This window comes from Nelusetta ayraudi, unplaced genomic scaffold (assembly GCF_046127955.1).
Source record: "Nelusetta ayraudi isolate G7.1 ecotype Tasmania unplaced genomic scaffold, CSIRO-AGI_Nayr_v1 ptg000134l, whole genome shotgun sequence".
Classification (NCBI taxonomy): domain Eukaryota; kingdom Metazoa; phylum Chordata; class Actinopteri; order Tetraodontiformes; family Monacanthidae; genus Nelusetta; species Nelusetta ayraudi.
Window position 1 is genome coordinate 554,531 of NW_027466184.1, and position 17,817 is coordinate 572,347.

The 17,817-nt window shown below is 51.9% G+C and overlaps 1 protein-coding gene across 1 annotated transcript; it reads left to right on the top strand.

The window, feature by feature from the left end:
- Positions 1 to 147: 147 nt before the first annotated feature.
- Positions 148 to 15,968, top strand: LOC142904943 (voltage-gated delayed rectifier potassium channel KCNH1-like). Its single transcript, XM_076051371.1, has 11 exons — positions 148 to 302; positions 1,352 to 1,475; positions 1,554 to 1,660; positions 1,788 to 1,916; positions 2,440 to 2,558; positions 4,425 to 4,817; positions 9,105 to 9,534; positions 10,306 to 10,505; positions 11,070 to 11,322; positions 13,051 to 13,247; positions 14,677 to 15,968. Exons 1-11 carry the CDS (start codon positions 230 to 232, stop codon positions 15,574 to 15,576), a joined length of 2,925 nt encoding a protein of 974 aa, XP_075907486.1. The 5' UTR covers positions 148 to 229; the 3' UTR covers positions 15,577 to 15,968.
- Positions 15,969 to 17,817: the final 1,849 nt, after the last annotated feature.

The window sequence follows — 17,817 nt, forward strand, 5'->3', positions numbered from 1 at the left end:
CCACGATCTCTCACCCGCAGCGCGTGCTGCAGCCGTCTGCCAATCACGAGAAGCGGAGGTAGGGCGAGTGGCGGAGTGAGGCAGTCAAGCAGAAAGAGAGAGAGAGAAGTGTGTGTGTGTGTGTGGGGGGGGGGGGGGGGGGGGGGGTGGAGAGAGGAGAGGCGCGTGCTGCTCGTGCGGCTCAGATGTGTGAGTGGCGGGAAGCGGCGGTTCCTCGCGCTGCTGCAGGATGGCGGGAGGACGGCGGGGTCTCGTGGCGCCCCAGAACACCTTCCTGGAGAACATCGTCCGCAGGTCCAACGGTAAGGTCCGGTCCGCTCCGGTTCGGTTCGGTCCGGCACTGACCGGGCTCGGTGGGGTGGGTAAGGAGGGCTGTCTGTTACCTTCAGGTTAAGCTAGTCTCCTTCACTTCAGGCTAACAGCTTTACGGCACCGTCAATGACTGAGTGATGAAATGATAAAGTAAAAAAAATAATAATAATTAACGAGCCAGTTCACTGTCGACACCTGCTTGTCTGTGAAAATTATTCTGATTGGGATGCAGTGTAGCGGAGAAACAATTTGACTAATGTAGAGCACTGTGAAGCATTTTTCCCGTGTCGCTAGTTTCAATTCTTTTTAGTCTCGGTGAGTCGACAGTGGCCAGACAGTAGTCTGAGATTGGACTGATGATTCTGAACTGTGTGTTTGTAGGACTATCATGAGGTAAAGCTGGCAACCTTTCAGTCCTTTTCTACCAACTGTGGCTCGGTTATTTCAGGAGGAAGGAAGGGATTATCAAAATGTCGTGTTGCACTTCATGTCTTGGTCAGTGTTTCAGTCAGTCTGCTGTCAGAACTTCCTGCTGGTCCTCCATTCTCTACATTTAAGGGACAAATGAAGGAGTCCAAAGTCCAGAGGAACCGGATGTCTTCATTCTTGATGTCATTTGTAATCAAATATTGCGTTTTGCCTCATGAAATGCCTCATTAGTCGTGTGCTTTCATGTTTGCATGTGATCAATGATGTCAGCAAGCTGGCTTATAGAATCCTCTCGGCCTCTTTGCTCAGTTTTGATTGGAGACGGCAAAGACGGCGTCTTTTATCAATATTTGCTCACAAACACGCACAGACTGTCTCAGTGCGATGTTTTATGTCTGCTGTTGTTGTCACAAACGGTCTGAAAGTCATCTTGACCTCAGTTTCAAACCACTGGAGCTCCCTCTTGTGGACGAACCAGGGCGCTAACCACCTGCTAGCCCCCAGAGTGGGCGGCCATTGGTTGGTAGACTGCTAGTCGGTTATGTAGTGGGTTGGTTGACTGGTTGATTGTATCTCTTTTGGGTTTTAATGGACTGGTTCCTGTGGCCAGACACCAACTTCGTGCTGGGGAACGCCCAGATCGTGGACTGGCCTATCGTCTACAGCAACGACGGCTTCTGCAAACTGTCTGGCTACCACCGGGCCGAGGTCATGCAGAAGAGCAGCACTTGCAGGTACCCCGCACACACGCGCACACACACACACACACACACACACTCCAGTCAGTCAGAACTTTGTCGTGTCACCTGCAGCTTCATGTATGGAGAGCTGACAGACAAGGAGATGAGTGAAAAGGTTCAACAGACCTTCGAGAACTACGAGATAAACTCCTTCGAGATCCTGATGTACAAGAAGAACCGTAAGTAACCCGCAAGTTCCTGAACATCCCAGCAGTGCGAGGGAATCCCGTCACTGGCGCGCTTCGCTCCGGCCTCGCCGTGCGTTCGGGCTGATTGGTCATGTGACCGCTGTCCTCTCTGCCGCAGGGTTGCCCGTGTGGTTCTTTGTGAAGATCGCTCCAATCAGGAACGAGCAGGACAAAGTCGTCCTCTTCCTCTGCACCTTCAGTGACATCACCGCCTTCAAGCAGCCAATCGAGGATGAGACGTCTAAAGGTGGGCGGAGCCTTTCGCTGACTGAATTGGGGTCCAAACAGCTAATTGTCTTTAGGAAGCTCAGTCAGGTTGTCAAAGTGCTTCGTGGGTGTGAGTTTAAGTTCTGCAAAGGATTTGGTCAAAATTTCTGACTTGGTCCCACTAGTCTCAGTCAAAGGTACTTGACGGCTGACCTGAGTGCGTGTGAAGGTCAAGTCAAAGGTCGAGTCAATAATTGCTTGATTTGAATGTTACGTCAACCAGGTTTGTGAAAATTCACATCAAAGTCTCTGGAGTTCCCCGACTGCTTTCGGTTCTGGGTGTTCTGCACAATAGAGTAGAATAGAATCGAGTAGAGTAGAGTGCACTTGTCCCCGTCGGGGAAATTTATCACAGACTAAAACTTCCCCTAAAGGGGTCAATTAAATATAGTAACATGGTAAGTCAGTAAGTAATCACCCCTCGGTGGAGATGCCTCAGCTGCTCTTCCAGTTAGCACGCCAGTCGTCAGCTGGTGGTGAAGTTCTTGTGTCCTGCTGTCCAGGTTGGGGTAAACTGGCCCGTCTGACCCGCGCGTTGACCAGCAGCCGAGGTGTTCTGCAGCAGCTCGCCCCAGCCGTCCACAAGGGGGAGAACATCCACAAGCACTCACGGCTGGCGGAGGTGAGCGCTTCGCAAAAACTCACTCTTCCAGTCCCACCTCCAAGAAGGGGCGGGGTCATAGTAACGTGCAGGCGACCACAGGTGGTGCTAGGCCTTCTTTCAGCTCGCATTCAGCCTGTTGGAAGGCGCATCAAAACGGTTAGCTAGCTATCTGCTGCCGTGTGCAGTGACTCGACAGCAGCTGGGCCCGACTGCTGTGTGCTGCACAGGGCCGACGGGTAGGGTGGGGATAGGGGGTTGGGGGGGTGAGAGGGAGGAGGGCCTGCAGTGTTATTGTTCCAGTCAGGAGATCCGTCAGCGTGATGTGAAACAGAGGCAGAGGCTCACATCCTTTCCTTCCGCTAGCAGCCTGTTAGCATTCACGCTGATGGACTTGTTTCCTCAGTCTCGGATGTTCCAAGTTGTCCTCAGCTGCAGCTCAGCACAGCTGAGCAGAAAAACCAGACCAGGGCCACAGCAGATCAGAATCAGCTCCTCGGGTTGTTGGTGGGACCATCACTATTACGCTGTAGGCCACGCCTCCAGGAGTTGCTGGGGGTTAGTGGGGTGGGGTGATGTCAACTCAAATCAAACCCCTAAAATCACAGGTTCGTTGTGCACTCTTCACACCAGTGCATTTTCCTGTTTGGTCCATCGCTGCAGGTTTTCCTGAGAGCTGCAGGCTCCGTGCACACAGTCAGTCAGTCAGCTGACCTTCACGCTGCTGGAACACCTGTAACATTTGTTTGCTGAAGGTCTATTTTCAACAGGACGGCTGACAGGAAGTTCACTTCTCCTCTGCGTGCTGACACGGTTCCCTGAGCTCCACCGCCACTCCTACTGCTGCTGCTCCTGCTCGTCCCAGGCTCCCTGCCTGGTTGAGACACTGAGGTGAACCCAGCAGGGAACTGAAACGTCAGCTGAGCCAGTCAGCTGTTTGGCGGCAACATGATACCGTGTCACTCTGCAAAAAAACACAAGCTGGCAGCACAGGCTGTGGCAGTGGTGGCGGTCCTCGTCCTCGTGTGGAACCTTGTCTGCCACTTCTGTGTCCAGTCCACCCACCCCCTCCCACCCCCACCCACTCCCGTCAGCCGCTGACTGTGAAAACTCTCCAGCGCCACCTTCCTTCCCAGTGGCTTTCATAGTCATATGCTGTAAAAAAAAAAAAAAAAAAAGCATGTCACCAAGTCTGCTATTTATTTTATTTTAGAAAGATTAAAAGTTCATGGCTTGAAAAAATGTACAATAGGAAGTTTTAATGTGAACCAGTTGACGTTAGCTAGCTAGCTAGCTAGCGAGTTTTTCCAGGCAAAACGTTTTTTGTCTTCCGGATTACTTCCGCTTCACTCAGCCCCCCTACAGAGCATGTAGCTGTAGGGCCACTTCCCATCATGCTTCTGTAACTTACGTGACGCATCAGGACGCAGCAGCCAATCAGAAGGAGCCAAGACGCAGATCGTAGGAATGTGGGAACAAAGTCTTTTCTGGGGATTTTCTGGCCTTTAGAAAGTTAAATTAAGTTAAGTCCACAACTTAAAAAGGGTATAATTGTATAATTGAAAGATTTGATATGAACCAAGATTCAAGTCTATTTTACAGACAGAAAATGCTTTTCGGGCAGCATGGGATTTTTGGCTGCAATACCTCAAGTAGCCACTGGATGAAAATATTTGCCATGCCACAACCACATCACAAGTCTGGTATCCAGTTCTTATCTAAGAAGTGACCCACTGCATCGCTACCACTTCCTGGTTTTGTCCCAAGATGTGATGCTGATTGGCTGTGCTTGATGTAGATCCAGTGCCTGGAGGCCTAGAGTCTCTGGACCCCCTTGCGGGTCGTGGCTCTGACCTCTGACCTCTGCCCCTCTCCGCCCTCTCTCAGGTCCTCCAGCTGGGCTCGGACATCCTCCCGCAGTACAAGCAGGAGACGCCCAAGACCCCCCCGCACATCATCCTGCACTACTGCCTGTTCAAGACCACGTGGGACTGGGTCATCCTCATCCTCACCTTCTACACCGCCATTATGGTGCCCTACAACGTGTCCTTCAAGACCAAGCAGAACAACGTCACCTGGCTGGTGGTGGACAGCATCGTGGATGTCATCTTCCTGGTTGACATCGTCCTCAACTTCCACACCACCTTTGTGGGGCCGGCCGGCGAGGTCATCTCCGACCCCAAGCTCATCCGCATGAACTATGTCAAGACCTGGTTCGTCATCGACCTGCTGTCCTGCCTGCCCTACGACGTCATCAACGCCTTCGAGAACGTCGACGAGGTCGGTAGTCCCGCCCTGCTGCTGCTGACGTTGTGAAGCTGCGGTGCAGTGCAGTGCAGTGCATCGGCGTAATATAGGGAATCAGTGTGGTGCAGTGAATCAGTGTTGTGCAGTGAATCAGTGTAGTGCATCGGTCCAGTGCATCAGTGCAATGCAGTGAATCAGTACAGTGAATAAATGCAGTGAATCAGTGTGGTGCAGTGAATCAGTGTAGTGCATCAGTGTAGTGCAGTGGATCAAAGCAGTGCAGTGGATCAAAGCAGTGCAGTGAATCAGGGAAGTAAATCGCTGCAGTACATCAGAGTGGGACAGTGGATCAGTAGAGGGCATCACTGTAGTTCAGTGAATATGTACAGTGAATCAGTTCAGTGCAACGCATCATTTCAGTGAACCAGTGTAGTGAAGTAGTGCAGTGAATCAGCGCTGTGAATCAGTGATGCAAATCAATACAGTGCAGTGAACCGATGTAGTACAGTGAATCAATGCAGAGAAGTGAATCAGTGCAGCATATTGAACCGGTGCAGGAAATCTGTGTGGCGCATTAGTGCAGTGCAGTGGATCAGAGCAGTACGTGCAGTTAATCTGTGCAGTGAATCCGTGAAGTGCAGTCAATCAGTGCAGCGCAGTAAATCAGTGTTTGTAAAATAGTGCAGTGCATTGAATCAGACCAGTGCAGTGAATCAGTGGAGTTCAGCAGTGCAGTGCATCAGTGCAGTACAGTGCATCATTCCAGTAAATCAGTGCAGTGAACCAGTGTAGTGCAATGGATCAGTGCAGTGCAGTGAATAAGTGCACTGAATCTGTGTAGATCGATGCAGCGAACCAGTGAATCAGTGCAGTGAACCAGTGAATCAGTGCAGTGAACCAGTGAATCAGTGAATTGGTTCAGTCTACTCTAAACACAGAATATTGCACAACTGCTTGTTGACTGAAATACTGAGGAAGGTTTATCTGGTTGGGACCACCGGTGTGTCATAAGACAAACCCCTGCCCCCACCCTCTCCCCCCTCCCCCCCAACCATCAAAATTGTAAGGAGAAAAAAAAGCAGCCAATCAGCAAATAAAACCCCACAAAAACAAACAGGAAAACCAACCAGGTCACGCCCGCCTCAAATTTAAGAGCGGCTTCCGAGTGTCAGCTGTTGGTCTGTGCAGGTTGCAGGTGTGTGTTTCAGGGCGAGGCGATCAGTCAGTGAACGCACCGCCGCTCAGCGTGTTGCCAGCGGCTTGCTGGCTCAGCGAAGGCGGCGCCGAGCCTGTTTAACATTCAGCCGGTGGCGCGGTGGCGCCAAGGAGGAGGCACCTCAAGTCACGTGCCAGCGCCAGCAGAGCAGACGGCCTGCGAACGCACCGCCGGCTGGAGCTCTGCGCCTCCTCTCCACACGAGCACCAGCTTGTAAAGCATTGTCGGGGCAGTTACCGTGCAAGGGAAGGTGGGTGGGTGGGTGGGTGGGGGTGTTGAGGGACGACAGGATGGAGCTCCCGCTGGAGAGTAAACTGGAATATTCCTTACATAGGGAGGAATATTCTGTTTGGGTGTTTTGCCGGAATAAATTGCAGCAGCGGGAGAGACAGGAGGAGGAGGTTGGGGAGGAGAAGAGGAGGACGGGGAGGGGAGGGGGAGAAGGAGGAGGAGGAGGAGGAGGAGGAGGAGGTGGAGCGGGAGCCACCAGCAGCGGTAGGCGCTGGTCCCAGAAAGGGAAACATACCCTTTTACACTCAATTAGCTGCTTCTCAAATGAACCAAACGAGCGACTTTGAGCTTCATGTGGCTGCTGCTTGATGACCAGCATCACTGAGCTCAAACTGAGCAGCCCTGTAGTGACAGTATGAAGTCAGTAACCAGCCTGAAGGCACAGTCAGGCAAACAAAGACCAGCTCCCTCTTCTTCTTCTTCTTCTTCTTCTTCTTCTTCTTCTTCACATTTGATATTTAGGGAGAAGAAGAGTCGAGCGCATTGGAGTGGGAAGTGGGAAAAGACTCGGAAGGCTAAAGTGAGGAGGACAGTGAAGAGCGGAAGGAAAGAATCAGTGGTGCTGGTGACAGTTCACCTGTGGAGGTGTGGAAGAGTCTGTAGGAGAAGTGGAGAGGAGAAGCAGCAGCTGCTGCTGCTGCTGCTGCTGCTTCTTAACAACAAGGGACGAGGGATAAATAAATGAAACTGATGACACAGAAGAGCGAATTAGCGAGAGCTGCAGCAGCAGAGCGGCGAGGTGGAAAAGGAGAGGAGGGCGGTGGGAACAGCCGTGTTGTCTGGTCCAGAGGCACTGTGGGGGAAGAGGAGCAGGAGGAGGAGAAGCAGGAGGAGGAGGAGAAGCAGGAGGAGGAGGAGGAGGAGGAAGAGATGAACACGTTCCTTCACCAACAAATCAACTCGACAGACAGCAACTGAGTCTATTAATCAAACAGCGAATCAATAACCCAATCTACCAGCCAATGACACCGTCCATCAGATAGGGGGCGGCAGTGAGCAGCCCCACAGGCTACACGCAGCTCCTACCAGGGAAATACCTCCAACCCCACTTCTTTTTCTATTTTGGCGGGAGATCAAGCGCTGATGCGTGTCATTAATGTGACGCGGCAGGCTCGCGGGCAGCGGCCCGATCAATACAAGCATTTACAAAATAAGAGCGTCGATAATAGTTTCCATTGCGGGCAGCCACTAGTGCAGCAGGGCCCAGTCGGATCAGAAGGGGATGGCCCTGAACTGGACCGGCACCACGCTGGGGTGCACGATGGTGCCTTCACACGCTAGGCTAGTGTGGAGCTAAAATGTGCCAGATGCTAGCCAGGGAAGCCTGTGCTAGCTAGCTAGCGAGCAAGTTTTTCACGGCAAAAAGTTTTTGTCACTTCCCATCGTGCCCCTGTGACTCGTGTGACACATCGGGATGCGTGTTATGCATTGATGTATTATAAGAGCTGGATACCGCACTGGCAATATGGTGGCGTGGCGATGCTTTGCCAGTGGCCACTCGAGGTACTGCAGCCAAAACCCCAGCTGACCCAAAAAGCATTTTTTTTCCCATAGACCACAAAATAAAAAAATAAAAAATAAAAAAATGCTTGTAAAACTGCTGACAGGGCAACTTTGGCCTGAAACACAGAAATCTTTCTATTGCAGATTTTTCAGTCATGGTCTTCTAGTCATTCAAAAAAATGTACAAAAGCCAGAAAATCACCAGAAAATAGTTTTATCTTCGCAGAGCGACGTCACACACGTCGTACGTGCTCCTGTGCCTCGGCTCGTTCTGATTGGCTGACACGTCCTGATGCATTATGGGGGAGTTAGAGCGGCATGACGTGAAGTGCTACATGCTCTATGGGCCACAAAGGGTGGAAGTCAGAAACTCTTTCGGCGTCTGCGCTGAAAGGAACGGGTCGCCATACTGGATCCTGGGGACTTGAGTCTATGGGTTAAAATGGTTCTTGGGCAGTATGGGAGTTTTATGGCGCAGTACCACCATCGGGGGAAAAGAAATGTGCCTATGATACAGCTATGGTTCGACCAGGGTCTTATAAGAACTGGCCTGTCGGCATCACAACCACTTCCTGGTTCTGTCCCAGGAGGATGCTGATTGGCTGTGCCAGATGCAGATCCGGTGCCAGCTGCTAGTGTGTTGGTACTAATTTGGAAAATTGTACAAAAAAAATTGTAAAAATTGTAAAAAAAATAAATAAATAAAAAAAGTTATTTTTGCAATTTATAGAGAACAAAATTTGAATATTATTACTAAAGGATCAACTTATGAAAAAAAAGGCATATTAATGGCATGTAATGTTGTGTGTTGCATAACTTTTCAGTAGCAATTGAAAGATTGTCTAAATTTTGACAGAGGGGCCGGGAAAGGAGCAGATGGATACTGGAGTTGTTTTGATGAGCCACCTCATAGGAGGAAAAAAAACATATCGTGGGATATGTAGAAAACATGTGGAAAACATCGGCTTTGATGTCAATTGAAAATCAACAAAATATCTGTTTTTAAAATGACTCTTAAATTTATTGATTGAGTGACTTACTTTAATACCAATAGAATTTCTTCAAGTTTTAGTGGCCGGATTAAAAAGCTCAACAGGTCGCATATGATCCCCGGGCCGTAGTTTGCCCGCCCCTGAGTTAGGGTGCTGCCGTTCGTTGGGAAGAGAAGCCGGGACGACCGCTTGAGAGAAAAACTACAAAATAAATCCACAGTTCGCTCGCTTTGTTTGGAGATTTATCACGGTGCCGGACTTGGACTCGACCTCTCACCTCTAACCCCCCCCCCCTCCCTCCCTCCCCCACCACTGCAGGGCATCAGCAGCCTCTTCAGCTCCCTGAAGGTGGTGCGCCTGCTGCGTCTGGGTCGCGTGGCCCGCAAGCTGGACCACTACATCGAGTACGGCGCTGCCGTGCTGGTGCTGCTGGTGTGCGTGTTCGGCCTGGCGGCGCACTGGCTGGCCTGCATCTGGTACAGCATCGGCGACTACGAGGTGATCGACAAGCGCAGCAACCGCGTGCGCGCCGACAGCTGGCTCTGCCTGCTGGCCGAGACGGCCGGCTCGCCCTACCGCTACAACGCCTCGGGCTCGGGCCGCTGGGAGGGCGGACCCGCCAAGGACTCGGTCTACATCACCTCGCTCTACTTCACCATGACCAGCCTGACCAGCATCGGCTTCGGCAACATCGCGCCCAACACGGACGGCGAGAAGATCTTCGCCGTGGCCATGATGATGATCGGCTGTGAGTGTTGTGAGGGGGTGGAGGGGGGTGGGGGTTGGGGGGTGGGGGGGGGGGAGGATATAAAAGCGCTGAATCACAACCGAAAGGCGTCTTGAGGCGCTTTGCTCGATCAAAGAAGGGAAGGAATGAAGGACGGCTGAGCCCTGCAGAGCAAACCAGGAGCAAATTTACCGAAAATGTTTCCTTTCTTCCTCCCTTCCTTCCCTCTTTCCTTCCTTCTTTCCGTCCCTTTTTCTTCCCTCCATCCTCCCTCCTCTACTTCCTTCCCTCTTTCTCTCCTTCCTCCCTTCCCTCTTTCCTTCCTTCCTTTTTTGTTTCTCCCCTCCTTTCTTTGTTCCTTCCTTTCCTCCTTCCCTCTTTCCTTTCATTCCTACCTTCCTTCCTTCCTTCCTTCATTTGGTCCATACTTCACTCCTTTCCTTCCTCTGTTCCTTCCTTTCCTCCTTCCTTCCTTATTTCCTTTCCTCTTCCCTTTCTTCTTCCCCTCCTTCCTCTCTTATTTCCTTTCCCCCTCCCTACCTTCCTTCCTTTCCTCCTTCCTTTATTCCTTTTTTTATGTTTCTTCCCTCCTTTCTTTGTTCCTTACTGTCCTCCTTCCCTCTTCCCTTTCCTTCCTACCTTCCTTGCTTCCTTCATTTGGTCCATAATTTACTCCTTTCCTTCCTTTCCTCCTTCCTCCCTTATTTCCTTTGCCCCTCCCTACCTTCCTTCCTTTCCTCCCTCTCCCACTTCTCCCCTTCCTCCCCCCCCGCACCCCCACCCGCCCCACAGCGCTGCTCTATGCCACCATCTTCGGCAACGTCACCACCATCTTCCAGCAGATGTACGCCAACACCAACCGCTACCACGAGATGCTCAACAGCGTGCGCGACTTCCTCAAACTCTACCAGGTCCCCAAGGGCCTGAGCGAGCGCGTCATGGACTACATCGTGTCCACCTGGTCCATGACCCGCGGCATCGACACCGACAAGGTCAGACCACACACACACACACACACACACACCAAACCCCTCCCCCTTTTATTTGTCTTGCGCTCATATGATGTGAAGTGGAACGTTAAGAGTGGCAATGCAACAACAACAGCAAAAAAACGGCATTCCCAGTACAGAAAGAGCACCAGGAACAACCGAGATCAGGCGTGGGCAAACTACGGCCCTGGGGCCAGGTGCGGCCCTTTAAGCTTTTCAATCCGGCCCTTAAAGCTGAACTTGAAGAAATGATATACATAGTGCGAATCATCAGTCATAAAATAGGATAAAATATTTTCCCTCCGTTTTTCAGTGTTTTCAGAGTCATTTCAATAAAGAGCCAAATACCGCGGGGCTTCAAAGACGCAGATTTGGTTGCAACTTTGTTTCTTTTGTTCATTTTCACTTGACAAGAAGCACATGATTTCTGCTTATCCCACAACATATATTTCCTCCTATGAGGTGGCTCACCAAAACACCCCATCCATCTGCTGCTGCTCCGGCCCCTCTGTCACATTTTACAACCCATTGTGGCCCCACCAGTCAAACTCTCCTCCGTCTGGCCAGGTGCTGGAGATCTGCCCCAAGGACATGCGGGCCGACATCTGCGTGCACCTCAACAGGAAGGTGTTCAAGGAGCACCCGGCCTTCCGGCTGGCCAGCGACGGCTGCCTGCGGGCGCTGGCCATGGAGTTCCAGACGGTGCACAGCGCGCCGGGAGACCTCATCTTCCACGCCGGCGAGAGCATCGACAGCCTGTGCTTCGTGGTGTCGGGCTCGCTGGAGGTCATCCAGGACGACGAGGTCGTGGCCATACTGGGTAGGTGACAGAGCACCAGGGCAGGGGGGTGAACCGACGGGAGTGAAGTGGGCCGAAAGGGTTGAGACGTTGTTCAGTGAGACGACCCGAGAGGCTCGGAAGTGCAGCACAATAAGAGCGAGAAGAATGAAAATGACTTTATGGATCCTGCGTTGGGGAAATTTGCATTATTAAACCTGTTTGCTGTTTCTGTTGAAGAGCAGAAGCTCACCAGCGTTCAAACACTGCAGGAAGTGGTGATCAGGCTGTACAACTGCACCTAAAAAAAGACAATCTCAATCACTAACATTTCATTCAAGGTGTAATAAAACACAAACACAAATAATTGAAAAAAAAAATCCATACAGATGTAATTGGAACTTGATTCTTACTTTATTTTTATTAATATTATTTCTATTAATTTATTTCTTTTCAATTCATTTTGTTTCCTCTCTATTGCACTACATATTGCTGTAATTATTTCCCCAATGTGAGATAAATGAAGGCATTCTAATTCTAATTCTGCACCAAACACTGGACAGTCTGTGTGTTCACGCTGAGCAGCGCAGTGCAGTGAAAATGCAGAATGATGTCTTTGTGATACACCTAAAACCATGTAATGGTAAATTAGTATTAGGTCACGTTAACCTATGTGAATGTTCTCCCAGCAACGTTCTAATCAGACACAACCACTGTGGTTGCTGCGTTTTGATTCTGTGGCAAACGCATCATCTTCAACATCTGGGACTCAATTAAAAGAAGAAGAAGAAGAAGAAGAAGAAGAAGAAGATTTGATTTTTGAAAAATAACATTTATTTGCCGCTCTCATTTCCATTAATCAATCACACTAAATGAAGAAGAAGAAGAAGAAGAAGAAGAAGAAGAAGAAGAAGAAGAAGAAGAAGTGAGGTCATTGAAAAAAAAAAAACTTGGTCTCTTCCTGTAAGTGCAAACACTAAACGACAACACAGCTATTAGCTCAGGTATAGTACAATAAGAGTATCATGCTAGCATGCTAACCATGCTATCCGGCTCACATCATACCTTTTATACGTCGTGACCTTGGTCTCGGATGGTGAATCGTGGTTGGTGAGCCACCTTGAACCTGCAAGCTGCTGCTGTTTCACTTCCTGGTGTCGACCTGCACTTCTTCCTGCTTTCTCTCCGGGGAAGGTCGTAAATTTAGACTTTTTCAGCTCTCACTCTCGCTTTCACATCCACTCCGCAAGGGGTTCCGCATCACCCCCCCACCTCCCAGCCTCCCCCGAGTCGAGCGAGATTCTAGCGAGGCCTCTAATTATCCGCCATCATGTCCTGTCACATGACAGAAAAGACTGAAAAAACAAATGAAAATGAAAAAAATGTAATGAATGCAAATGAAAAGCGACTCTTCATGTCCAGGTGTCGTGCGACATAACACGCTAAGCTATGCTAAATGCAGTGTTTTTCAACCTTTTTTCACTTCCTGGCCAACTTTTAACATTAAGAAACATCCATGTCACACCACCAAAGGATTTGTGCGCCAAAATACCAGCAGAGCATTTTGGGATTTTTAGTATTAGCGCTACATGTGCTGTATAACAGTGGCGGACCAGCCCTATTAGTCATTTTTTATTGACCTGCGGGCCAAATATAATTAGACTGGGGGCCAGAGTTTGACACCTATGCGGCTACGCTAACCCGCTGTGAGTGAGTTGTGAGCTCTCACGTCCCTTCTCTCCACCTCCCCCGTCTCGTGCGCTGCCGCAGGTAAAGGCGACGTGTTTGGCGACGTGTTCTGGAAGGAGATGACGCTAGCCCAGTCGTGCGCCAACGTGCGAGCGCTGACCTACTGCGACCTTCACATCATCAAGCGCGACGAGCTGCAGAAGGTGCTGGAGTTCTACGCCGCCTTCGCCAACCACTTTGCCCGCAACCTGCTGCTGACCTACAACCTGAGGAAGAGGGTGAGTGATTGTGATCCCAACACACACACACATATATATATATATGTGTATATATATGTTTATGTACATATAAATAAATAAATATATATATATATGTGTGTGTGCTGGTGTGTGTATATACATATATATACAAATATATACATATATTTCAGGGAATCTCATGGGTTAATGGGGGGGAGGACCCCCCCCCCCGGACTCCCCCCCACCCCTCCAAGACACGGCTGTCGTCAGCGGCGCTTTGTTTTTCTCGGCTGCAGCAGCAGCAGCTGCGGTGTGACTGAGCTGCCAGTGTGTGTGTGTGTGTGTGTGTGTGTGTGTGTGTGGGCGGGGTGACGGCAAACTGCTGAGCACATACACACACACGCACACACACTCAGGTTTAAATTCAGCCCACTCATGCCGAAAACAGCCGCTCACCTTCACGTCCGTCTGGACAAAGTCAGAGAGGTCGTCCACCGTCCCGCTAGCGTCAGCTAACGTAGCATAGCTAGCATAGCACAGCTAACACATAGCGGCAGCCGGTGGCACGTTGATCGGAATCGAGCGTGAGCGATGCCGGCAGCGGGCTGCTAACAGCAGGCTAACAGGCTCCCGGCTACCAGTAGAGAGCCCCCTGGTGGTGGTGGTGGTGGGAAAGCGCAGTGCCTCACTTTCACGACTTGCGTGGCATGAAGGAGAGAAAGCTGAGAATTTGATCTTTTTTATGGACAATTTGGAGAAAGTTTGAAAAGAAACGTGTTGCTTGAGAGCAGCACCGACTGCTCGCTGACAACAGGAACAGCTGATCGGAACGATACGCGCTGTCACGTCGCTCTTCAAAACACCAGAAAAGTCTCCAACAACACCAGGAAAAGTCGCTGGATTTGTCACTAGTCGGCACGGGGAGTTGGAAAGTCACCACGTCGGCAACACTGCTCTGCATCAACTTTGTCTGTTTCGACAGAGACATTTTGGGGCGATGAAGGTAGCCAATAGTAGACGTGAGTGGCTGTACCTGTGCCGACTTGCTCAGCTTGTTTGCTTGTGAAGCAGAAACAATATTGCGACACCAAGTGGACACATTTAGAACAGCACTTTCTTTCATTGAAACGTTGCAGTTTTTATACTTTGCAAAATCATCTCGCGGGCCGGGGAAAAAAACGGTTTTGCGGGCCTGGTCCGGCCCGCGGGCCGTATGTTTGACACCCCTGGGTTAGCCTAGTGACCAGAAGGTGGGTGGGGTCTGGGTAAGACAGACTCCTCCCCCTCCTCTGACAGACGTTAGCTAGCGCTGCTCACAGCTCCGACCTCTAACATCGACAGGTCGACCTTGAACCAAAAGTGTGAGTCAGCCAGTTTGGGAGCTGCTCCCGGTCGGTCGGTCGGAGCCTCAGTGTTGTGTGGTGTGCGTAATTGCTTGCCGTCCTCTCGGACCTCTAACCCCTTGCAGATCATCTTCCGGAAGATCAGCGACGTGAAGCGCGAGGAGGAGGAGCTGCTGAGGAGGAAGAACGAGGCTCCTCTGGACCTGCCGCCCGACCACCCGGTGCGACGCCTCTTCCAGCGCTTCCGCCAGCAGCGGGAGGCCCGACTGGCGTCCCAGCGGCTCAACCAGGGGGTCACCCAGGGGACGACCCCCGGTGATGTGGAGAAGGGAGCCACCTCCACCTCCACCTCCACCACCTCCACCTCCACCTCCTCCTCCTCCTCTCACCAGGTCCTGGCCTCCACCAGCATCGTCATGGTGACCGAGAGCTTGGCCACTCCCAAATCCTCCCTCTCCTCCTCCTCCTCCTCCTCCTCCAGCCAACCCCCGACCACCTCCACCCCTGCCCCTCCCGCCTCCGCCCCCCCGCCGGCAGGCTGCCAGTCGGCCGAGCCGCCCCGGCCCCGGGGTTGGGGCCGCCTGCGGGAGGCCGGGTCCTGGAGCAGCGTCTCCAAGGCCGAGTCCATGGAGGCGCTGGCAGGCCGCAGCAGGTCCCAGGACCACCAGGGGGGGGCGCCGCTGAGGAAGACCGACTCGTGCGATAGCGGCATCACCAAGAGCGACCTGCGGCTGGACAGCGTGGGCGGAGCCAGGACGCCGCAGGAGCACAGCCCCGTCCAGTCGGAGGCCAAGAGGCCGTTCGGGGGTCCCATCCCCGAGCAGGGCGGCCACGCCCCCGCGCCCCTCGCACACCACCACCACCCCCACACCTCCTCCTGCTGCTGCTCCTCCTCCTCCTGGCAGGAGCTCCGAGGAGACATCGGGGCGCTGGGCAGCCGCATGGCGGCGCTGGAGGCCCAGCTGGCCGAGGTGCTGCAGCTCCTCAGGAGGCCTCAGGACTCCGACAGAGACACTTTCTCCTAAAGAGGAGCAGGTGGGGGGGGGGAGTCAGGGAGGACCTCCTCCTCCTGCTGGGACTCAGCAATAATTGGATGCAGCGAGTCCAGAGTGTGGGAGGACCTGGACGAGCTGCAGGTGGAGGTGAAGTGAGTGAAGGACGAATCGAGGACGTGGAGGCGGAGCTTCCTCCTCTTCTTCTGCTCCCTCAATCATCCAAACATCCAAAGACTCCAAACAGCTGCAGACAGCAGCAGCCAATCACCACCTCCTGACCCCACCCTGCCCCACTCCTAGCCTGACCCCACCCACATGTCCCTCCCCCACCCTGGCCCAATCCCCACCCTGACTCCACCCACCACCTCCTGACCCCACCCACATGTCCCTCCCCCACCCTGACTCCACCCACCACCTCCTGGCCCGCCCACATGTCCCTGCACCACTCCAAGCCTGACCCCACCCAGATGTCCCTCCCCCACCCTGACTCCACCCACCACCTCCTGGCCCCACCCACATGTCCCTGCCCCACTCCTAGCCTGACCCCACCCACATGTCCCTCCCCCACCCTGACTCCACCCACCACCTCCTGACAACACCCACCTTTACGCTCACTGACTCCACCCCCCCACCGTACCCCCGCCAACACAAGTTGACACCTGTCCATCTTGCGTCTCTGTGTAGCTAATCTTTGGTCATATTATGCAACCGGCTGCTGATTGGTTACCCACACTGTTGCACTTTTTTCTGTGAGGCTGGAACTTGTTTTAGAGGCGGAGCTAACTGGGCTTGAATGTCTGTGCATGGAGAGGAGCGCCCCCTCATGGTTTGGAGAGATGCTCGGGAAGAATATTATTAACTTTTTTTTTTTTTTTTTTCTGTCTTCCTGTTCTTCACGTATCAGAATGCACAAAATATTTACGTGGGGTGGGGGGAGGAGTGGGGGGGGGGGGGGATCTAAAATAAATAATTTTATACTTTGTGTCTGTCTGTGGTTCCGGTTCTGTTCGGGTTCAGACTGTAGTCTTCCTGCCGGACACAGGAAGGAGCGGAGCCTGGCTCACTTCTTGTGGACTGAAGGAACGCAGAGAGCCAATCAGACGGCCGATGCCGGCGGGGAGGGGGAGGACAAAAGCAGGCTGATGAATGATGATTGACAGCTGAGTTCTGCTCCTGATTGGTCAGCTGGCAGATGGGCCAAGCACACACACACACACACACACACTGCTAGTTCATCTGCATTGCAGTCCTCCTCTCTGCAGCACGGCTCCCGTGTTCTGACACCACACCGCCCTCTGCTGGACAGACCGCGACACTGCAGGCGCTGCAGCTCATTTTCAGCCCTGAACCCCCGCTGACGTCATCTGAAATGATAATAATGATTAAAAAAAAGAAAGACTTGAAGGCTTTAACGGGTGACGGACAACAACACACATTAGACTCCTCCCCCTGAGTTTCTGTGTGGTGTGTGTTGGTTTGGGGACAGCATCACCGTTCCTCCCAACAGCTGGTCAAAAAAAAAAAAATATATGCACACACACAGCGTTCAAACACACACTCTCTCTCTCTCTCTCTCTCTCTCTCTCTCTCTCTCTCTCTATCACTCGGGAGTCACGCCTTCTTTTGGCCCAAAGTCGGGACGTCCCGAGTGACCATGATTGGAGCAGCGAGAACCAGAACACTCACTTGGCCCAGCAATGAGATACTGCTGTAGTGTAGCGCTGATAGTCAAAGTTTACTCAAAGATTTCAATGTATTTTGAAAATAGTTTTTTTTTTTTCATTACTTTTATCACTTTCAAAATAAAAAAAAGAAAAAAACCCAGGAGGTGAAGCCAGGATGTTTTTCTCACCCTGTGCTCTTGCACCTCGCCATCTGCTGTTTGTCAACAAGTGTTTGACCTTTGACCCCGAGGGTTAGGTCGCGGATGAGACATGAGAACCAGTTTTGACAGAAGCCAGATTAACATTCAAAACTTGACTTAAATCTGAGTTTAGTCGGGATTTGGGATGACTAGAGACCCACCAGGAAGTGATTCGAACCGAGCGACTCGTGAACCACCAGTCAACACCAAGCGACTTGGAGGTAAAAATAGGGTAAAAAAAAATTGTAAAACAATTATGAAAAAAAACACACACAAAAAAACGACTCTGGTTCAGTGGCCCCACCCACCCGCTCCACCCCGATTGGCTGCGTGTGCTGGGACCAGTGAGAAGTGCTGACTGCCCCCCCTCCCCCTCCCGCTCTCTCCCCCTCTAACTGGGAGAGGGG